Consider the following 23879-nt stretch of genomic DNA (forward strand, 5'->3'; position numbering starts at 1 on the left):
CACAGAAATACAAGGATTTTCCTACAAGACACTTTAGTTTTTGTTTTAGTAGTATGCCCCAGCCTTCTTAAACTAGGTTTGGTACTTCTAAGCTTTCCTGGTAACCTGTACTTATGCTATTTTATGTTTCTAACATGTTGCAAATACAATAAATTATCAGTTAGCTGTCTATGGGAAAACTGAAAAACAGGAAGCATGGTCACCTCTCCTTTACCTGGTCCTCAGGAGTTCAAAGGACACATGAGTTCCTAGTGTGGCAGAGAACACCCTGACTCTGGAGGTTTCAATTTACCAGACATGTTAGAGGCATTCATTTGAATTTTGACTAGGAGTCTTCCACCTCAGTTTCTTTGCCAAGTTGTCACTCAGGGAATGAGGTGGTGACGGTATTAACTGCAGCCAGTGTGGACTGATTCTCTTTCTAGTGTGATATTAGCTCTGTGCTCAGGACCGTCTTTAGCGACACAAAAGTATACAACTGCCTCTGCCTTTTCCTCTTTCAGTCTTGAGACCAGCTAGAACATTTCCTGGTAATAACCAGGAGCTCTTCCATCCAACCCAGAGCCCTGAGAGAGGTTTGTAAAGCAGCCATAGACCAGATTCCTACCATGTCCCAGACAAAGTTGGAGAGCCAGTAGAAGACAAGCTTCACCCTGCTGATGAACTGCAGGTACTTCTGTTTGCTGACCCGCTCCGGGATCAGAATCAGGACAAAGATGGCTGGGACGAAGGACATTGCAGGGAGGATACTGATGGACATAAGGATGTCCACTGACGTGCTCTTGCTGGAAAGAAAGTCAGTGAGACTCAGGGGTCACTGATACAGTTGAGGACTCAGTGAAGGAGAACACACACATGCATACAAACACAAATGAATCTGAGGAATAGCTCAGGGAAAAACACTTATTCAAAAAATAAAATTACTATTTTTGGCTGCACCGACAGCATATGGAATTTCCCAGGCCAGGGATCAGAACTGTGCCATAGCAGCAACCCCAGCTGCTGCAGTGACAACACTAGATCCTTAACCTAATGTGCCACAAGGAAACTCCAAAACAAAATTATTTTATTCAGTTAGAACATCATTTTCAAGTCAAGAAGCCTGACAATTCAATTGCAAAACCAATTTCTCTGGGTTTGTAAGAGTCCAGAACGAGGAGTTCCTGTCATGGCTCAGCAGAAACGAATCTGACTAGCATCCATGGAGACGCAGGTCTTATCCCTGGCCTTCCTCAGTGAGTTAAGGATCCAGCGTTGAGGTGAGTTGTTGTGTTGGTCGCAGACATGGCTCGGATCCTGCATTGCTATGGCTGTGGCATAGCTCCAATTCGACCCCTAGCCTGGGAACCTCCATATGCCGCTGATCTGGCCCAAAAAAGCAAAAAAAAAAAAAAAAAAAAGTCCAGTACCAAAATTAAACTACTGAATTAATGGCCTAACGGTGTTCCTCTCTTTCTTTCTCTTTTGGCTGCCCTGTGGCATATGGAGTTCCCCAGGCCAGGGATCAGATCCAAGCCACAGTTGCAATCTAGGCCAAAGGTATAGCAATGCTGGATCCTTAGCCTTTGTCCTGGGCCAGGGATTGAACCTGCATCTCAGCACTCAAGAGATGCCGCTAACCCCTTTGTGCCACAGCAGGGACTCCTTGGTCCACTGTTTTTGACCTTATAAGAGCAGCAGATTGTGAATTCTCACATACGCAATGGAATGCTTTGGCCTAAAAATGTAAAAATTGAAAAAATATCAGTGTAAAATTACTAAAATAAGTTAAATACTTCTAGCTGTAAATAAAATGGAAAACATCAATGTAGAGCATATTAATCTAATGAAAACAAAAATTCTAACAGATTGTTATAAGAACAGTCTTATATACTCATTAGAGAGGGTCTTGTAAAATTCCTAGTGACCTATATTGATATTCGGGAAGAGATAAGCAGAAACAGTAATTGCCATTTTCCACATACAGGATCTACACTTTCAAGTATTAACTGTAGCGGTCTTGACAGGTATAAGATCATGAAATGCCAGTGATAACTTTGTTTTTATTTTACTTATTTATTCATTTATTTAGTTGTCTTTTGTCATTTTAGGGCCATGCTCGTGGCATATGGAGGTTCCCAGGCTAGGGATCGAATCGGAGCTACAGCCGCCGGCCTAGGCTACAGCCACAGCAACACCAGATCTGAGCCACGTCTGCAACCCACACCACAGCTCACAGCAACACTGGATCCTTAACCCACTGAGCAAGGCCAGGGATCGAACCCACAACCTCATGGTTCCTAGTCGGATTCGTTTCCACTGCACCACGCTGGGAACTCTGATAACTTTGTTTTTAAAAGTCTTAATCAATAAACTTATGTAAATGTTCATCAGCCATTCCCATGTACCAGCAGCTCTGGGCCCATTTTTCTGACATGTCTTGGGATCCATACTGCACCTTGCCTAGATTCGAGTGTTCCTTCACCTCCCTGATGGCATCCTTAACTCTGACCGGAAGTGACTGACAAGCACTTGCATCCTGAGAAAACCCACCATACCTAAAAGACCAGCCTGACATCAAAACACTGAGAGTACAGAACACAGTATTTCTTTACAACAGACTCAGTGTGAGTATGTCCATGCAGGTGAATTCCTTCTTTAATAAACTGCAATGTTAGATTTGGGGAAGTTCTACCTCAGCCTCCTCTATTGGGTTCTGACAACCTCTTAACTCCTATTGTTCCTGCCCAGAGTGGTAATAGAAACTAAATGGTGAAAGGGGTGGGTCCTGGGCTTTTTAGACAGTGAAACATCTGAGATACTGAAGAAAGAATAGTCAATTCATCTCACAGATGCTCCTCCAGCCATGGTGGCTTAGTCCTGAACTCAGGTCTCAAGGCAAACAAAGGGGAATCAGGACACATAGTGAGGGACACTGACCAAAGAAGCCTGAAGGGCTTATACACACACCTTGGCTCTCTCCCAGCATGAGGGCCACTATAGGGGCCCCAGACAACTCCGCTCAGAGAGCCTAGCTTTGGGGCATCCATGTAAGTTAGCTCATTTTCAAAGAGTTATGAATGGATTTCAAGGATTCATCCTTCTTTTCTTCCCAAGTCCCACCCGTTCCTTCAAAACCCACAGGGACAAATGGGTTGAAAAGCAGGGAAAATGAATGGTTTTGATACCACTTCCCCCATCCAGATATTTCTTGGGTTCATATAAAAAGCCTAAAAAATCATCCTTAAATCCATAGGACCCTCTCGGAATCTGATGTGGGAGAAGAGGGTAACTAGGATATGAGACTCAACTTTGCATTAAAACAACTTAAAAACCACCATAGGACTTCCCACTGTGACTTGGGGGTTAAGAATCTGACTTTAGGAGTTCCCACTGTGGTGCAGTCGTTAACGAATCCGACTAGGAACCATGAGGTTGCAGGTTCGGTCCCTGGCCTTGCTCAGTGGGTTAAGGATCCGGCATTGACATGAGCCGTGGTGTAGGTTGCAGACATGGCTCAGATCCCACGTTGCTGTGGCTCTGGCATAGGCTGGTGGCTACAGCTCCAATTAGACCCCTAGCCCGGGAACCTCCACAGGCCACAAGTGCGGCCCTAAAAAAGGCCAAAAGACAAAATAATAATAATAATAATAAAAGAATCTGACTTCAGCAGCTGTGGTTGCTGTGGAGGCACAGGTTCAATCCCCAGCCCAGTGCAGTGGGTTAAAGTATCTGGTGTAAGGGACAGCTGGGGCTCAGGTTCAATCCCTGGCCCCGGAACTTCCATATGCCATGGGTGTGGCCATAAAAAAAAATAATAATAGATAAAAAATAAAACCCACCATATTTAATGAGATATGACTGAACTATAAGTTATTTAAATTTAAAAAAAACAAGCACATGTCTGTTTATGGGTCAAAATTGGGACAGAAAACAAATCAAGGACAACAATGACACTTGTCCCTCAAAACATGTACCACAGTGTGACTAGACTCTGCTCACAGGGCCTAAGCACCTACATCAGCCACCACCAGGCCTGGCCCATTCTGCCCTCAGCATGGCCATTCACTTATGCCAAGCCAAGGGGTTCCCCAGAAAATTATTCTTAACAAATAAGCAACAGACTAGGAAGTATCATTCTTCATGGTTACAGAAGGTTTTTAGGGAGCAGCATCAGTGACCATGCCTAGTGAATTCTTAGGTTCACTGGAGTTATACTGATGAAGAGATGTTATTTTAAGGAGAGGTAGCCAGGTCTACTTTGAGTTCTCACAACATTTAACATTACTTCTCTTCACCCTGCAACCTGGATGCTGGCAAAGCAGCAGAGAGACACCACAAGCAAGCCTCTTCCTGAAATCATTCTCGGAAAAAAAAAAATCATGGCTCAGAATTGCTGCCGTCACTCAGAGTCTCAGGACGTCAGAGTTGTAAGACCCAGAGTTTCATTGCCCAGCTTCCCCAAATCGGCAGGGAGGAGACAGGCCCGGGGATTCAGAGTGGCCTGAACAAGGTCACTAGCTCATCTGTGGCAGCGGCAGAGATGAAGGGGACTTGTGACAGTCTGTCCTATGACGCTATCACTGTGCGAGAGGCCACAGTACGCCTTCCACAGCCCACCAGTGCAGAGCACGGTGCTCTGGTTCTATCTCAAACAAGCAAGGAAACTAGGCTGACTTCAAAATGTGTCATCCAGTCCTTCTTCCCAGCCCACCCTGCACCCCCACCTGAACATCCATACCATGTGACTCACCCGTGGAGGAGGCACAGGCAGCATCTTCTTGATTTCGTCATGGCTACTATGGCAGGCAGGGGAGGGGTTCGCCATCGTCCAGTTCCCATTTTGGAAGAGGTCCCTGATGGTCTGGGGAACTGGGGCAGTGATCCACTCCTTCTCCCCCACCAAGCAGGGCTTGTCTCTGCCAAGGGACACCAAAGGTAGGATCACCCAGGAGGCCTGGCCTCTCCTGCTATTTCAGAGGACAGGACCAATCAATAACAACTGCAAACATGCATCTATCACCTCACCATCTAGTTATTTGATGCCCCCCTCCATGGGATTCTAAGCTAAAAACTCATTTTACAGTTAAGGATGATGGAACACATAGAGGGACTAAATGCTCATATTGGATTCAGTCAATCTAATTTACCATCCATGTCTTCACTCAACAAATATTCATTGAGCATCTACTATATGCCAAACACTGTTCTGCATATTTTAAAGTCTAGGTGAATAAGAAAAAGTCCCTGCCTTCAAAGAGTTTGCAGTACTATAGAGAAATTTGACATTAAACAAGTGTATCACTTAGCCATAAATAAAGCAAAATAAGGGGACAATGTATGGGGAGAAGAGAGACTACCCTCCCTGAAAGAGTGATAGCTTCTTCCAAGGCATAAATGATTAGAAAACAAGCCAGGGAAAGGTTCAGGGAAAGAACACTATGAGCAAAGGCAATAGAAAGAATAGGTACAAAGTCTCTCAGAAGAAATGAGCTTTCTATGTTTAAGGAACAACAGGAAGGCAATGGGGCTGGGATGTGATGAACTGTGAGAGTGATGGGAGATGAGGACCAGAAGGAGGGAGGAGCCAGAGGACACGGCCTGGGAAGGAGTCTGCATTTTATGATCGATGTGCTAAACAGTGATGGACAATTGCAGGATTCATTTTATGTCTTAAAATGAGTAAAGCAGTTCCCTTGTAGGACAGTGGGTTAAGTACCCAGCATTGTTATTGTAGCAGCCCAAGTCACAGATGAGGTACAGGTTCGATCCCTGGCCTCACTCAGTGGGTTAAGGATCTGGTGTTGCCGTAAGCTGTGGTGTAGGTCACAGACTTGATTTCGATCTGGCATTGCTGTGGCTGTGGTGTAGGCTGGCAGCTACAGCTCCGATTGGACCCCTGGCCTGGGAACCTCCATATGCCATGGGCGCGGCCTGAAAAAAAAAAAAAAAGGCTACAAATAACAAATGCTGGAGAGGATGTAGAGAAAAGGGAGCCCTCCTTTGCTATTGGTGGGAATGTAAATTGGTACAGCCACTATGGAAAACAGTTTGGAGGTTCCTCAGAAAACTAAGTATAGAATTACCATGTGATTCAGCAACCCCACTCCTGGGCATACATCCAGACAAAACTTTCATTCAAAAAAATATACACACCCCTACGTTCATAGCAGTACTATTCACAATAGCCAAGACATGGAAACAACCTAAATGTCCATTGACGATGGAGTGGGAGGCTGGGGTTAGCGGATGTAACCTATTATACAGAAAGGGGATAAACAAAAAGGTCTCACTGGCAAAGCACAGAGAACTGTATTGTGTTCCTGATAAACCACAATGTACAAGAATATGTTTAAAAAGAATGTATATACATGTATAACTGAATCACTTTGCTGTACAGCAGAAATTAACACAGGATTGTAAATCAACTATACTTCAATTATTTATTTTTTTTTCAGAAAATCACCATGCAGAGTTCCCATTGTGGCTCAGCGGAAAAGAACCTGACTAGTATCCATGAGGACACAGGTTCAATCCCCGGCCTCACTTAGTGGGTTAAAGGATCTGGCATTGCCGTGAGTTGTGGTGTACGTCACAGATGTGGCTTGGATCTGGCATTGCTGCAGCTATGGCGTAGGCCAGCAGCTACAACTCCAATTCAACCCCTAATCTGGGAACCTCCATATGCTGCAGTGCAACCCTAATTGGGAATGTCCATATGCTGTGGGTATGGCCCTAAAAAGACCCCCCCCCCACCAAAAAAAATCACGTAATTCTCTACTACATTTTCGTCAGGGCTTCAAATCACTAATATAAAGATGAGCAAAAAAAGTTCCCATTCTGGTGTACTGGGTTAAGAATCCAACTGCAGTGGCTAGGGTTCCTATTGAGGCATGCATAGCAGATTATAAAGGAGCTGGTGTTGCCATAAGCTGCAGCGTAAGTGATAAATCGGCTTTGATTTGGTGTTGCCATGGCTGTGGCATGGGCCTCAGCTGCAAGTCCAATTTGACTCCTAGCCCAGGAACTTCCATGTATCCCAGGTGTGGCCATTAAAAAATAAATAAATAATAAAGAGCACATAAGCAAAACTAGTGAAGTTGACTCAGTAACTCAACTTACTAGTTGTGACCAAAGAGAAATATACAGTTACTCACTGAAACATTATTTATAAAATAAAGAAACACTTAAATATTGGAGTTTCCATCGTGGCTCAGTGGAAACAAATCTGACTAGTATCCATGAGTTCGCAGGTTTGAACCCTGGCTTGGCTCAGTGGGTTAGGATCTGGTGTTGCCATGAGGTGTGCTGTAGGTCACAAATGTGGCTCAGATCTAGTGTTTCTGTCGCTGTGCTGTAGGCCAGCAGCTACAGCTCTGATTGGACCCAACCTGGGAATCTCCATATGCTGTGGGTATGCACAAAGACAAAAACAAATAAACAACAAAACAAACAAACACTTAAATATCAATGGGGAAAAATAAAGTTATGGTACAGATGTCCCTTGGTATTGGCAGGGGATTGGTTCCAGAACCCCTACAGATACCAAAATCTGCAATGATCAAAACCCATGCATAGAACATTTTAGCATGTACATATAATCTAGGCACATCCTCCTATAAACTTTATCATCTTTGGATTACTTATAATACACCTACTTCAATGCAAATGATATGTAAATGGTTGTAAATAAAATGTAAAATGTAAATGCCATGTAAATTTGCCTGTGCATGGCAAATTCAAGTTTTTCTTCTTTGGAACTTTATGGAATTTTTTAAAAAATGTTTTGACTCTCAGATAATTAAAACCTGAGAAAGTAAGTAGGAGATTGTGTTAGTCCTTACTAATGTCTTCCCTCTCTAAGTTATAGTCATGAATTTTACTCTTCACTATCTGGCAGGTGTTTTCCCCTCCCCTCAGAAATTCTCTTCCCCTTTCTGCTGACTAAATGCAATTGATGATGGGGCTCCAAGGATGGCAAAGCCACAGGGCAGAGAAGTCTGGGTCTTTAATTCACCATGTATAGAAGAGCTGCTTGCCAACAAAGATGTTCTTTAGATCTTCAAGGAATAAGAAATAAAATCCTATTGTATTTGAGATGTTTTGGTGTCTATTTGTTATAGTAGTTTAGCCTATCCTATTTAAAGCATTCTTGAGGTTAAAGCACATTCAGGAATACCAGATACAGCTGAAGAGGTCAAAACTCATCATAAACAAGAAAATTAAGCAAATGGCTCCCTACCAAACACTGAGTTATCTAGCCTTCTACCCTCCTCAAAGGAAATTGGCAATAAGGTTTATAACTCACAGATGGGGCCCTGGAAGTTTCCTCACCATAGTAACTGAATAGGCTAAGAGAAATAATTTACAGGTGGTAACATATGGGTCTATTTCCCCTCAATGAAATACCCTAGGAAGAAAACTCTACAGTGAACCCCACTTTTTGACAAGCCCACCCATGCTTGAAGAGCTTTCCAAGTTCTATCACTCTAGAAAACATTAATAAAACTGTAAAGAAACAGAAATAAGAGAGGGAGAACTAAAATATTAATTAAAACACCTGTAATGAATGTTTTCAGAGATAGAAATATTGAAACAATATTCAGGAAACGAATATTATTTTTGAAAAGAGAGAAATAAAGAAATATTCTAGAGAAGGGATTTAAAAGAAAAGAGCTCTTGGAAATACTGTGGAAGTAGAAGTTTAAAATTAAACAGATGAGTTAAAAGACAAAACTGTGCTACTTTACCCCCCAGAAAATCTAGGCAAAAAATGTATTGTAAAACAGTAGAAAGAGAAAATTAGAAGATAAAGTGGAGGCAGAATATCTGAATAATAGATGTTCCAGAGATTGCTAAGAGAAGAAAAAAAATCAAAGAAACACAATTTTTTTTTCATAATTGCAGAGTGTCCAGATTAAGAGGGTATACTAAGTGAGGAACAATAGTTGGAAAAAATACATACTTGAGACACCCAATTGTGAAATTTCAGAACACTAGGAACAAAGAGAAAACCATAAAGATTTCCAAAGAAAGAGAAACAAGTCACAGACAAAGAAGCAGGAAGCAGAATGCCATGAATTTCTTACTAGAAGCTATAATACAATGGAGAATTGGCTTTGAAAATAAAATAGAAAGAAAAACTCTTTTCAATGTAAAATTTTATACCCAACCAACATAGGAATCAAGAGTTTTAGTAGAACAAAACATTTTTAGACATGCAAATCTCAGAAGTTTAATTCCCATGTACCCTCTCCTGAAATTAGGTGTTTAAAAAAAGCTACCAAATCCTGGCAGCAGGAATTCTAACACAAGGCAAAGGAGATCCCAGAATTACTACCATGCTATCATAGAAAATATTTAGTCCACACTGGAACAAGGGAACAAAGGACTCCCAAAAGATAACTCTAGAGGATGAAACTGATAAACTCATTAATGGGTTTAACCATACCAAAAGAAAATTTATTCTTTTAGCAAAGAATTTGGTAATTAATGACTGATAATGAAAATAGAAACACATGAAAAAGAGAAATTAAAAGAAACAGTCACTTTCCTATTGATTAAGAACACAGGTTTAAGCCATAGGGCAGTAGCTTAAACTAGAAAATGACTTCTCATGTAAAAAAGAAATCCTGAGACAGTCAGTCCAGGACTCCTAGTGTAGTGTTCTGTGACGTCAGAACCTAGGCTACGTCTTTCTTGTTCTGTCATCTTCAGCATGTGGTTTCCAAGAACTCAAGCCATTACACCCATATTCCAGCAAGGAGAAATAAGAGAGGGCAACAACCACCTCTCCTACACAACATCACTTATAGGAGGTCATAAATGCACTAACCCATATCACTGGCTAGGACTTAGACACAAGGCTGCACCAAGCTGCAGGGGGTCTATCGCTAATTTTTAAAAAGGTAGAGTGGGAGAAGAATGGCTATTGGGAAATGGCTAGCAGTCTCTGCTACCTCCCTCCAGCACTTTCTATTCTCTATACCCTACTTTGTTTTTCCTCATTATATTTATTAATTTCTGATATATATTTTCTCCATTTGTTTATCTGTTCCCCCTAATCTGGAAGTGGCAAGAGAACATAAACTTTGACTTCTGTTCACCTCTGTATCCAAGTGTTTGGAAAACTATCTGAAGCATAAATGAACATAATTCATATGGGTTGAATAAGGGAATAGTTAATTCTAGAAATTAAATTAAATAAATTAAAACAAAGATCCGGTCCAAGTCCAGATGCTATGGACGTCCATGACCAAAAAAAACCTGACTCACCTTCTCAGGAATTACTAACTCTAAAAAGCCTCCCTTCCCCTGGATAGATGATTCTAAAGTCTTCACACCAGGCACAACCAAGACAACCACAATGGAAAGCCCTGTAATCATTCCCGTCTTAGTAACATAAGGAATATTACTTTAATGTGTGCATGAACGGGACTATTCTGCAATTGGGTTTAGTTACATTATGCTTGTAGCTTTGTGTGTAAAAAGGAATGTAGTTAGTAATAAAGGCGTAAACATCAATATAATTAAATTAACAATGTTATATTAATATTATTAATGTAAACATTATCAGATTGAGAAAGGAAGTGTATTTGAGGGGAATGATATGTATCAGACTTAAATCCTCATCTTCCAAACAATCGACAAGATTTATAACTGAAAATATCAAGAAATACCAGAAAACGCATACAAATTTTAAAAAGAAAAACAAGCACTACAAGAAACAGCTGAAAATGTTGAAAGTATTTACTCCAGGGCCCAATATCAGGAATAAGGAAGACAAGATCAGAGGTCTGCTGTTTTGCTTTCAAGGCTATTCATAAACTATTTGACTCTGTGTATTAAATTTTGAATTTTCGAAGCCAGTTGGGGTGGTCCCCATTCCTCTGAGCCCCTGAGAAATATAATCTATATCATTTTTAGAAGCCTAACAAGGTCATAGCTAGCGGTGAAGCTAGGGAAAGAGAATGCACTTAATGCCCAAAAGTGAAGACTGACTGGTCTTTAGCCAAAGGAGAAGCACCCCCGAGCAAACAAACAAAAACACCAGCAAAACACGTCCACAATTTCAAAGCAAAGCATGACACAGGCACCCACCCTGCCTCCCCAGTAGGCGTACACAGAACTTTTATCAATGGTAGGTAATACCACATGGAGATGAGGTGATGGGCCCAGACTGATGGTACAGGGACGACTCAGCATGCAGCTGATTCTAAAGTCACTTCTGACGCTGGGGCTAAAAATCGGTGGAGAAACAAAAACCACCTTAAGGCTGGAGGCGACACCAAACCGTCTGAGGCCCAGCCTTCTGCCGACTCCTGGCAGAAGGACGAGCCCGGCCACGCCCCTCGGCCGGAGGCGGAGCTGAGCCGCCGAGCCCCGCCCCCCCAGCCTGATCCGCCCGTCGCCGAGTCGCTGCGCCTGCCAGTCCGGAAGCCACAGGAGGAGGAATTTAAGGACGAATACTGGCCATTGTCCTTCTCAGACCTCCAAGCTGCGCCATGCTTGCTCTCCGAAGCGGCCTGGCTAGGGCCTTGTCCCCGCGGACGCTGGCGCCTCAGGTACCTGCCGCCGGGACGCGCCCAAAACGTCCCCAGGGGGAAGGGGAGGGGAAGGGAAGGGCGTCTCGGTGGGTTTGCACCTTCCGGCTGGACCGCTCAGACGTGGGAGCCTTGTGGTGCTGCCCACATTCTGTAGCAAGACCCAGAACCTGGAAGCGGGGACCATGGAGCCAGCAGCAGGAGGACGGGAGCCGTTGGGAGAAGACCCGCTGCTATTGTTGCCTCCGGTGGCTGGAAGGCCGTGGTGACAGTGGGTGTTTTTAGCCTAGGCGTCCTAGGACACCTGGAGCCCAGCTGCTGCGTGTTTGCGGCTTTGGCCTTTACACCCATCGCACTGGGGCCTCGACAGACTCTGGAACTCTCCATTGGTTTGTGTTTTGACCATCCATCCCACTCTAGTCCCCTATTAGAGGTTCTTTGCAAAATGCTCAGAAGTTTTGTAAATCCTTTAAAAGAGGGAGGCCAGTTCTGTTGCCAGAGACTGGCTGAACTTTTTTTCTCCTTCACCCTTTAGGATGGTCGGGCATCCTGCGAAAGGTGCCCACGTCAGACAGGGTCAGGAAGCTGCTAGCAAATGTGATGCAGCCTTTTTTAAAGTTAGATGAGAAATGTACAAAATAGATTTTTGTGATTCAGCTTTTTTTTCATCATTGGCTTGCCTTTAACTAGACTTAATCCTTAGGCTTTTACAAGTGGAATCAATCAGAAGGCAAGGGTGTAGAGGAATGATTTTCTAATACTTTTCTGGTAAACTCAATTTCTTCTTTGAAGTAGAGTAGGCTTTTATGTTCACAAGGTTATTTATGAGTTACGAAACAATTTTTCCTGTATGCCCCCATTCAATCTCAGCTGCCACAATCAGACAAACAGCAGCAGGACACTTTTTTCTTGCATCTGTAGTGGAGTAATTCTTGAACTGTCTGGGCCTATTCTAGTAATCTAACCTAGAGCTTTGTTTAGGTCTAGGTCTGTACTTCTTAAGGGAAAGGATGAGAAGGGGGTTTACATAGACACTGACTTTCTGTGAAGACTAAAGAACAGCGATAAAGGCCCCTTTGTTGCCAAAGCCCAGCCTCTGTTCATCTAAGCCAAATTGAATCTCTTGGAGTCAGAGTTTTGGGCGAAAGAGAAGAGAATAGCTTCATTGCTTGGCCAGGCAGAGGGGTACAGGCATTTCAGGAGGATGTGGTAAGGAGTTATATATAGCAGTGGTTCAAGGACAGGATTGCTGGTAAGGATCAGGGTTGATGTAAGGCCTGTATTCCTTTAATCTGGCCTCAGATGTTCTCCTGATTGAGCTTTTGTAGTTCTCAAGGTTATCAAATTGTGACATTCTCTCCCAAATGGAGAATGCTTCCTCAGGTAGTTAAAATCTTCCATTTTGGGGGGAGTTTTAATTCTGCAGAAGAGCTCCAATAGAGTATTGTTACCTGTATCCCTTAAGGGGAAACCAGGCCCCTGGCCCTAGGCTGCACTATTGTTTCTTGATTGCTCTCCCTTGTCTCTGCGTCTTCAACCTTCCCTGATTAGCAGCTGCCCTCAGGGAGGGTCTTGGGGGAAGAAACTTGTTCCCTATGAACGAGAAAGTGAGAACGCTGCCAGGAGCTGCACAGGGTCCTGCTTGGTTTTACCTTCACTCTAGATTAGCAATATAGTCTTTATCCTGAATCTCTGCTGGGGCAGGGCAAAGAATTGTTCCTTACAACTTGATTTTAAATTTTGATTTTACTAAATATCGATCAAATGCTCTCTTATAGGTGAATTGGAGGTTATTGCTGCTGAAAATGAACCCTAACTTGAAGATGAGCGAACATGAAGCACTCATGATTCCACCCCAGCATAGTTCTAGTTTCTGGCTTGCAATAAAAATTGCCTCTCTCCATACACATAACAATTACCTCACTGCTGTTTAACCTCTCCTGGTTACTGTTTCTTACTCTTGTGAAAGATAACAAAATTATGTGCCTTAACCACATTTTTGTTTGCAAATACAAATTCCCTGATAATCAACTAAAAAAGCAGTTACAGTTAACCCACTGGCCCATTTCCTGGTATATTTTATAATATTTCTTAAACCATAATACCAGGCCATTGTTTATTAAGATTTGATTAAAATGACACAAAAAAGCATGTCCATGAAAAGTAGGAGTACCTCTAGTTGTTTTAGGTGGGAATATCTGCTTTCCTTTTAAGCTTAGATACTTGGGCAACAGGAGCGTAACTCAAAGGGGCTCATTAGTGGAATGACTCAAGTAGATAATTATAAGTTTGACATACACAGTAAAATATATAGGCAGTTGTGTGTTAAAACCAAAAACATGTCAGAGAAAGGAGCCTACTGGTTTCATTTATGTATAGCTTTGACTGTACTGAAACTTGGAATAGATAATTCTGATTGATTAATATGCTTATATTGGTACATGACAACCAAACCTACCATAAAATGGGACTAATAAACACAAATGCCATAACACTGTGTGTGTGTACTTGTGAATATATGTATTTACACAGATTCACATAGTGGATAATTTCTGGCAAGGCATTTCTTTAAGTTCACTAAAACTCTAGAGATTAAACAGAACAAAAATTTACATAGTGAACATATATCTAATACAAAAAGAACTAATAGTTCTTAAGGGATATTTCCATCAACCTGGTATACATGGAGGGATTAAACACCGACTCCACATTGCTTCTGTAATTAAACCTAATGATGATGCAGACAGTTCTTACCCATTGATGTATCCTTTAGAGCATTCATACAGTCTACCACCATGTTACTAGATTATGATTCTTTTATTATTAGTTACGTTCCAGCCCTATTTTGTATAAAACCAGTGATCTATTTCATTGAATTTGGAAAATACTTTGACCTGAATAGCGATTTCTGTTTTTAAAAAAGGTTTTTTTATGGTAAATACATTTCCATTATTCCTGCCAAAACACCTGTATTTTTTACAGCATTCACTTAAATGCATAACTTTAACACATGGAGTGTTGACTAAAAATGGAATATGGGCTAAATAAGGTAAAGCATTTGTAATTTAGTAGAATCCTTTTTTTTTTTTTTTTTGTCTTTTTTGTCTTTTTTTGTTGTTGTTGTTGTTATTGTTGCTATTTCTTGGGCCGCTCCCGCAGCATATGGAGGTTCCCAGGCTAGGGGTTGAATCGGAGCTGTAGCCACCGGCCTACGCCAGAGCCACAGCAACGCGGGATCCGAGCCGCGTCTGCAACCTACACCACAGCTCACGGCAACGCCGGATCGTTAACCCACTGAGCAAGGGCAGGGATCGAACCCACAACCTCATGGTTCCCAGTCGGATTCGTTAACCACTGCGCCACGACGGGAACTCCTAGAATCCTAATTGTAGTTCTTGGGTAAAGGACTCTCAGTAAGACCCGAGTGCCTTGTTAAGATTAACTTTTCATGAGAAGGTGGCTAAGGGACTCCTGGTGGAAACAGTAGCTGTATATTCAGCACACTTAAGAGTACTTATCTTTATTAACATCTCTCTACACAAATTCTAAGGAGAGATGACAACAGAGATACAAACATGGGTAATGAGTCTAATGAGTGTCCCTTATTTCCAGATTCAGATTTGCTTATAATGTTATAAACCCTAAGGTCCCAACATATTTAAATTTTCCTTCTCTTTCTTCAGGTATGTTCATCTTTTGCTACAGGCCCCAGACAATATGATAGAACATTCTATGAGTTTCGTACTTATTGCCTTAAACCTTCAAAGATGAATGAGTTTCTGGAAGAGGTAAAGAAAAACATACATCTTCGGACAGCTCACTCTGAGTTGATTGGATTCTGGACTGTAGAATTTGGAGGCAGAATGAATAAAGTGTTTCACATTTGGAAGTATGGTATGATTTTTCCAGCTGAAGTATTCAGTATAGATTTTCATTCTGTTAAATGTTGCATGACCTGGAATCTGTATCATTGTAAATACACACAGGTTAAATTAAACTTTTAAAAAGAGGAACAACAACAAGAAGAAAAATGAATTCAGTGATTCCTCCACCTGCTGGTACCTCTAATTCCCCTTTGCCCAAATCCCTATGTATCATTACTGGGGAAACGTTACATCTCATATTTCAAGTCATGAAATTGTGAACTAGCCTTTAATGCTCAGGAAAAAAATATAGAATGGTTTGTTTCATAGATGATTTATGAAAAATTAAAAGCAGTGATTGCAAGAGCCCAAGTGGGTTAAGATCATAAAAGGAAGGGAGAATTATTTTTTCTTGTTGAATCTGTGGCTGCATATCAGGATTTCGGTAGAAACAATTCAAACAGGGAGGGGCTTTAGGGTAGTTGAGGTTGATGGGGATAAGTGTTAACTTCTCATCCACCCAACTCTGAGGCTGAATAATCTGTTAAGTTTAGGGAACCACTTGTTTCATTTGTGGACCCCGAGGTTTCGAGGAATTCACTGTCAGTATGCTGCACTAGGGAAGTAGGGCAAAGCAATCAGAGTTCCCCCCATACAGAGGTTGACTTTCAGCTGGTTTAGTAGATAACAAACAGGTTATGGGAATCCCCAGAATGTTTGTTACTCCAGCCTCTTGTCTTTCTGAAGTCTGTATAGGACTTGATGATATCCAAAGAACTTTTGATAGTTTCATTTGGTCTCTGGTTGTCAAGTGTCCAAACTTGATAGTCATCATGTACTTTAATGTGAACAGAGCTCATTCTGTATTTAACATGGTCATAGTTTTGAGGGTTTCCCACTTGTAACAGAACAAACCCCATGAAAACACAATGTGTGCTGTAATGTATAACAAATAGAATTATGTCTAATAAAAATAACTACTAGTAAGGCTGTGATATAACTTACTTAAGCTCTATGACAGATGTTATTCTTTATCCCCAAGATGAACCATAGAAAACTCTTTACCGTTAGTCTTATGAGGCTCTAATAGTAAATATATTATTGCAAAGCCTATAAGTTAGGAAATGTATATACCTGGTTGAGTAACAGGAAAAATAGTACTGAGTAAGAAGAATGGCTGACAATAAGTAAGAGAATCAGCACTATTTCTTTGGAAGCTAGTTCTTCACAGAAGAGGCTGAAAAAGCAAATTAATTTCACTTATGTTTAAATCAGTTGTACCTTAACCTGACTATCCCCCACCAGTATTACCAAATAAAAATAATCTTTCTCTAGACTGATATTATAATTTTAAGGCCTAAACTAATAAGGATAAATAATATATATTAAATATTTACTCGATAATCAAACTTTGCTCTGAGAGCCTTTCATGTACTAATTCATTTAATCCTCACAACAGCTCTGGATGTTGACACTGTATCATTAGCCCAGCTTTATAGAGTAAGAGACAAGCACAGAAAGATTCAGTAATTGACCTAAGTCTCAAACTACCTACTAAGTACTGGAGTCTTAACACCCATTATTAAATGACATTACATTAGTTGTTTACATTGCTACCCTGCATTTAGACCACAAGCAACTTAGAGGTAGGTGTCACATGTACTTATGTTGGTATCTCTAGTGATGTAACACAGTGTCCTTATGTGTACTCATGAACACTTGCTGAATTGAATGAAACCCATAAAAAGTACAGATGCTTCAAATTGAACATCTCTTTTTTTCTTACTCCTTTTCTTCTCATAGACAATTTTGCTCATAGATCTCAGGTTCGGGGGGAAGCTGTGGCCAAAGATAAGGAATGGCAAGAAAAATTTCTCATCCCAAATCTGGCTCATATTTATAAACAAGAGATTGAAATTACTTATCTGGTGCCATGGTGCAAATTAGAAAAACCTCCTAAAGAAGGTAAGTCCTTCCCTCTTTTTTTCTTTTTTTTTTTCTTTTTCTTTGCCTTTTAGGCACATATCCGAGACATATGGAAGTTCCTAGATTAGGAGTCTAATCAGAGCTATAGCAGCTGGCCTACACCACAGCAACAACAACAAGGGATCCAAGCCACATCTGTGACCTGTACCACAGCTCACAGCGATGCCAGATCCTTAACCCACTGAGTGAGGATAGGGGTTGAACCTACAACCTCATGGTTCCTAGTCAGATTCGTTTCTGCTGAGCCACAATGGGAACTCCCAAGTCCTTCCCTCTTAATCACTTTCAATTTTGATGGAGAAAATACTAAAGACTTTAAGCTATAAAAACTAATGTTCCATAAGGGGGGAAAAAGGAATATATTATGATTACAATGATAAAAATACATTTGAGCTCTTTGCTCAGTTCAAATTTATTATTTAAACAATGAGCATTAAATAATGAAATGTTTTTGCAATTTCGAAAAACTTAAAATTTAGGTGTAAGTATACAAAATGGACATGGGAAGTAAAGGTTGGGAAGTTGGGGATTTGGAACATGGAAAACACATACAGGTAGGTGAATGATAATGAGTATTATTTTGTCATAGTTAAGTATTTGTTTTACACAAATTACAGTTAATCTTAAAATCCTTAGTTCTGTCTTTGCTCATAAGACTTTCTGGAGGGAATGAATTAATTTAAACTGTTCAGCTGTGTTACAGTAGTTTAACTTTGTTGTTATTTTTTATTTCTCAGTTTGAAAGTAATTATTAAAGATTTATCTTCTTGGGAGTTCTGATTGTTGACTCAGTGGGTTAAGAACTTAACATGGTGTCAGTGAGAATTGCGGGTTTGATCCTTGGCCTCCATCAGTGGCTTGGGGATCTGTCATTGCTACAGGCTCCCACATAGGTCGCAAATGCGGCTCAGATCTGGCATTGCTGTGGCTGTGGCGTACGTAGGCCAGCAGCTGCAGCTATGATTGGACCCCTAGCCTGGGAACTTCTGTATGCCACAGATGTGGCTGGAAAAAAGAAAAAAAATGTGTTTTCTGGTTGATTTCACTTTCTTACTGACTTAGGAAATATTTACCTCACCCTTATTTTAAACAAGAGTCAGATTTTCAAAAAGCATAAACTAATTTGTTTTATTTGATTTCCCCCACAATCCCAACTTTGTACTGTATCTTAAATTACAAGAGATTCGAAAAGTCTTACTTGGATCCTTATCCACCTAGACTGTCCCCTCAGCCTTCACACTGTCTAAATGAACTTAGAGGCTTCTAGAACAGTGTCAAGTCTAGGTTCTCTGCCTCTGTGTTGTTCATGATTCTTTAGTATTTGTACTTTTTTCATTTTATTTCTTTAATCTACTTGTCCTCTAGTTTCTTTCTCTCTGCCTGCCCCACACTTCTGACCAGCAGGTAAACTGCTTTTCAGTTGTTTGCCTGGATATTTAGAAACAACATGACTATCTCTCTCATTTTTTTTTTCCCTCAAAAACTAAGACATCACTTTGTATCCATTGTTTGTTGGGTATTCCTATTAGAAATGGAGTCTTATAGGGTGAAATTATACGAACAAAAAAGTGTTTCCTCTCACAATTGGAAAGAGGAAGGAAATACAGAGATCAGAACATAATTTTCTTAATCATTTCTTATCTAAAAGTGTAGGTGCAGGCAGCTCAAAAGTCCTAATTCTATCATATTCTCAATATTTTAAATAACTAATTTTATGGACTAAAATTCTTTTGGATAATAGTTGAATATAGTTTCCTTTTTCTTTGTTCTATATGATAAGCTTAACAACTCATGCTTACGGAGAAGGACTTTATAAACATAAAAGCAGAGAAAAATAATGCAAAGAAATCCTAAAAATGTATACATAAACATTTCTATACATTTGATCCTCCAAATCTATATATGTAGATTAACCTTAAACTGGAAACAGACTAACCTGATTAAAAATTTCTTAACTATATCTTATAAAATAATTGTTTTTTTCCCTACTCTAGGAGTCTATGAGTTGGTTATTTTTCAGATGAAACCAGGAGGGCCAGCCCTGTGGGGTGATGCATTTAAAAGGGCAGTTAATGCCCATGTAGATCTAGGTTACTCAAAACTAGTTGGAGTTTTCCACACCGAATATGGAGCACTCAACAGAGGTATGATTATGCATTTCTCCTATGAAGTTGAAAGCATCTTCCTATCTTGGTGATCTACTAATTCCTCCAATCATTTTGACTCTGTTTTCCATTATGGCATTTATTTTAATTTTTTGTGCCAAATGTTGATTTTTTGTTATTTTAAGGGTTGAAAAAAATCCATTTTACATCTTATTTATTTAGAAAGTTAACATCTTATGAAGTCTTTTCCAAATGCTAAGCTGCTGTTTTTCCATGATACATCAAACTGATGTTAAAAAGCTGCAAATAGCCTGAAGAAAATATCTATTTTAAAATTTTTTTCCCTCTCTATATACTTTTACTGATTTTTAAAGATAGCATTATTTGGGGTTGAGAGACTGTCTCTGAATGAAACAAGAAAATATATTTTTGCAAATACTAAATTATAGGACATGCCCAAAGAGGGGAGCATTTTCTACTGAGATTAACAACTCTAAATGTTAATACTATTAACATTTTGGTCTTTATTTTCCTATGTCGTTTGTGTGTGTGTGTGTGAATAACATGAGAAAAAGGAGACCAAAATGTCATATATATTTATATATATATTATTTATATTATTTCTAATATATGTTAGAAATAATGCTTACACATGATAATGACTTTCTAACACTTCAAATATATATAGCAGATAGATAAATTTATATACCTTTATTTAATAAAAATCTATTTGGGACATTTAACTTTTAAAGTTGAAAGTTATTATAGTGAGAATTTCAGACTTTTTTGTGTGGCAGATTCCAAAAAACTGCATGTGAAGTTAATCAGGAAGGATAAATGACTGGGAGTAGCTAATAAAATATTGAAAGACTCATTACATCCATTTGGCTCCTCAAACTTCCTTATTTGAATGTCCAGTGGCCATCTCCAACCCAACATATTCAGAGCTGAGCATCTGATCTTCACCCAGGAATTTAAAATTTCAAGTTGGAAATATGTATTACATTATAATTATTTTTAAATTTTAAAGAATTTAAGTACAAGAACATTTATTTCAGTATTTTATAGAATACTGTGAAATTTTAAGTAGTATAGCAATAAGAGATTGGGAAACTTGTGATGGAACATGATGGAGGATAATGTGAGAAAAAGAATGTGTGTGTGTGTGTGTGTGTGTGTGTGTGTGTGTGTGTGTGTGTGTAACTGGGTCCCTTTGCTGTGCAGCAGAAATTGACAGAACATTATAGTAAATCAACTATAATAAAAAAACTTTTAAAAAACATTGGGATAAAAAGTTATGTGTAAGGAGGAATTCACCAAGCCATTAAAATTACTATCAATGACATAGAAAATGCTCATTGTTGGATTTTTAAAATCTATTACTATAAAATACCCTAATTTTATTTTACTCCTCTTTTAAAAGAAATACACTAAATATTAATAGAGGTTTTCTCCAGGGGGTTAAGATTATGCTACTTTTATTTTCTTCTTTTTAATCAGCCAGTTTTTAGTAGTGAACATGTTTTTTTATAATCTTTTTTAAAATAAAAGGCTTCTGTTTCTTCATCTATAACATCAGTTTGACTAGTTAATTTATAAATTTCTTTCCAAAATCTCTGACCCCTCTGAAATCTTAATACTAACACATTCATGTTACCTTTTTGATATTCACTACTTTGATTTAAAGAATAGGATTTCCAGTTGCTGATTAGTGTTTCTCTATTCCTTATTTGTAGTAATGGCACAGGCTTTACAATCTGTGGTTTCTTCCTGCAGTTCACGTTCTTTGGTGGCACGAGAGTGCAGACAGTCGTGCAGCCGGGAGACATCAGTCTCACGAGGATCCCAGGGTCGTGGCAGCTGGTGAGCTACTTCTCTAGATACGAATTATTCTTAGAACAAATCTGATTTCATCAATAACCTTACATGCCGCCTTATGATTTTTTTTTTCCAGTTCGGGAAAGTGTCAATTACCTAGTGTCTCAGCAAAATATGTTTCTGATTCCTACATCATATTCGCCATTGAAATAATTTTCCACTGAAACACAAAGCATTTCATGAACAAGCAAAGTGTGTCTGCTAATGGTGCTTAAATTTTCCCAAGAAAGTCTTAGTTTTATTTGGAGAAAGTAGTAAGTTAATTTGCTACATCTCTGCATTTTTAATGCTACCTCTGCCTTCTGTCACTACCACCTCAGGATAGTTCTCTTCATTTTCCTTACAGCATTTTGGTGTCTATTATATATTAGAAATATATATATTTATATATACTTACAGGGATATATAAGTATATTGCCACTACTTCATGATCTTGATTTTTCATTTTTTTCAGAATATCTTGTTCTCTATTTTAACAACCCTTTGCTTGAAAGTATTTTCTTATATTCGTATGATGATTTACATTTCTGTGCCAGACAATATTTTTAAATTATTTATATATGATGTCTATCTTTTGATCATGTCTGTTTTAGGTGAGATTTAAAAAAAAAAAAATTTGCCCAGTAAAATTTACTTCACAACATTAAATGGGATTCATCAGAATATTAGATCAAATGTATTTCTTTGCCTTGAGAAGGTACGGTATCACTTGTATCATCTGAATTAATTATATTTTCACATTAATTATTAGTCACTCATTTGGAAATAAAGTAACTAGGTCTGTGTTTTTTAAAAAAACTTCAGAAGACTTGTATTTGCTGAAATATGTGCATTTATAGTTCTGTTAATTTTTGTTCATTTTGGATAACTATTTAATGAAGATCCTTGGGACATTTATTTGTTTTAAAGAGATCTTTATATTTATGGAAATGCTTGCCCTAATAAAAGCCTACATATGCATACTGGGATTTTAGTTGTGTTTTGTATTTATAGCCTCATCTCTGGAGCTTTTACTATGTTACTACAGGATGGTGACAGTAATAACTTACCACCTTTACTGTAAATGTTAAGTTACATCAAGAAAACAACATGATAATAATCCCAGGAGAGTTTCTTTAGTATTGCTACAGGTATGCTAGGATTTTCCTTGAAATACCATTCATTTCTATTTTAGTTGAGGGCCTCTGCCTTATAAAACTAGGTTTGACACTTCCAAGCTCCTTTATTTCTATTTTTATTTATTTATTTTTAATGGCTACACCCATGGCATATGGAAGTACCTGGGCCAGAGATGGAGTCCAAGCCACAGCTGCCACAACACCAGATCCTTTAACCCACTGCTCTGGGTCGGGGATCGAACCCATGCCTCCACAGTGACTTAAGGGACTGCAGTTGGATTCTTTTTTTTTTTTCTTTTTTTTGTCTTTTGTCTTTTGTTGTTGTTGTTGTTGTTGCTATTTCTTGGGCCGCTCCCGCGGCATATGGAGGTTCCCAGGCTAGGGGTCTAATCGGAGCTGTAGCCACTGGCCTACGCCAGAGCCACAGCAACGCAGGATCCGAGCCGCGTCTGCAACCTACACCACAGCTCACGGCAACGCCGGATCGTTAACCCACTGAGCAAGGGCAGGGACCGAACCCGCAACCTCATGGTTCCTAGTCGGATTCGTTAACCACTGCGCCACGACGGGAACTCCTGCAGTTGGATTCTTAACCCACTGCACCAGAGCAGGAACTTCTAAGCTCTTTTAATAGTTTACATTTACAGCTCTCTCATTTTAGGTTTCTAAAACATTTATTGTAAAATAGCAAACTATGAATTAGCTGTCCAAGGGAAATTTGGAAAACAAAGTTTGGTGTGTTACTCCTGATGGAAGAAATGTCTAAAGGATTAAAAAAAAAATTCAGAAGGGAAATGGTGAGGTAGTGCCCAGGTACAGCCTATACTATTAACAGGCAAGAAATAAGTCCAAATGAAATTTTGCCATCCAAATCTTAGGTGGTTTTTTTGTTGTTGGTTTTTTTTTTTTTTTTTTTTTTTTTGCCTTTTAGGGCCGCAGCTGCATCATGTGGAGGTTCCCAGGGTAGGGGTTGAATCAGAGCTACAGTTGCAGGTCTACACCACAGCCACAGCAACACTGGATCCTTAACCCACTGAGCAAGGCCAGGGATCGAACCCACAACCTCATGGTTCCTAGTCAGATTCATTTCTGTTGCACCACGATGGGAACTCCCTTTATCATGTTTTCTGTTTCTCTTCAAAGTAAAACCCTCTGTAGAGTTGTATATACTCACCATCTTCCCTTCCTTCTTATTCTCCTGAACCAAATCCAGTTAGGTCTTCCATCTCTTGTCAATCTGCTGAAATAATTCTCTGAAGGTCACCAAAGTCCTTGTTCTTACCAAATTCAATGGCCTTTCACTGCCTTCACCTTGTTCATCTTTTCATTCGTATTGGACACAATTGACCACTTATGCCTTCTTGAAAGCTTCAATACATGGCAAAATACTCCTAGATGTTCCTACTC

The 23879-nt window shown here is 39.6% G+C and overlaps 1 protein-coding gene and 1 non-coding gene across 5 annotated transcripts in view; one reads left to right on the forward strand and one right to left on the reverse strand.

Moving 5' to 3' along the window:
* Window positions 1-4870, reverse strand: part of LOC106509227 (uncharacterized) — a 434083-nt gene extending 429213 nt beyond the window's left edge. For both annotated transcript variants that reach the window (XR_014825647.1, XR_014825650.1), the window contains exon 1: window positions 4733-4870. This is a non-coding gene — a transcript (uncharacterized LOC106509227). The remainder of the gene's footprint in view (window positions 1-4732) is intronic.
* Window positions 4871-11465: 6595 nt separating this feature from the next.
* On the forward strand, window positions 11466-22314 carry LOC100739365 (protein NipSnap homolog 3A). 3 transcript variants are annotated; one of them, XM_084992906.1, is made up of 7 exons: window positions 11466-11543; window positions 13301-14590; window positions 14901-15416; window positions 17189-17350; window positions 19366-19515; window positions 21253-21339; window positions 21431-22314. In XM_084992906.1, exons 3-7 carry the CDS (start codon window positions 15290-15292, stop codon window positions 21505-21507), a joined length of 603 nt encoding a protein of 200 aa, XP_084849032.1. In that variant the 5' UTR covers window positions 11466-11543; window positions 13301-14590; window positions 14901-15289; the 3' UTR covers window positions 21508-22314. The 3 variants fall into 3 exon arrangements, with proteins under 3 accessions (XP_084849032.1, XP_013849177.1, XP_003480606.1); XM_013993723.3 differs by having other exon boundaries at window positions 13301-14571; window positions 15206-15416; XM_003480558.5 differs by lacking the exon at window positions 13301-14590 and having other exon boundaries at window positions 15206-15416.
* The last annotated feature ends 1565 nt before the right edge of the window (window positions 22315-23879 follow it).

The sequence above is a fragment of the Sus scrofa genome, chromosome 1, assembly GCF_054392235.1.
Source record: "Sus scrofa isolate SSC_HxYL_T2T_F1_AM1 chromosome 1, Sscrofa_HxYL_maternal_Yorkshire_Landrace_v2.0, whole genome shotgun sequence".
NCBI classification, from domain to species: domain Eukaryota; kingdom Metazoa; phylum Chordata; class Mammalia; order Artiodactyla; family Suidae; genus Sus; species Sus scrofa.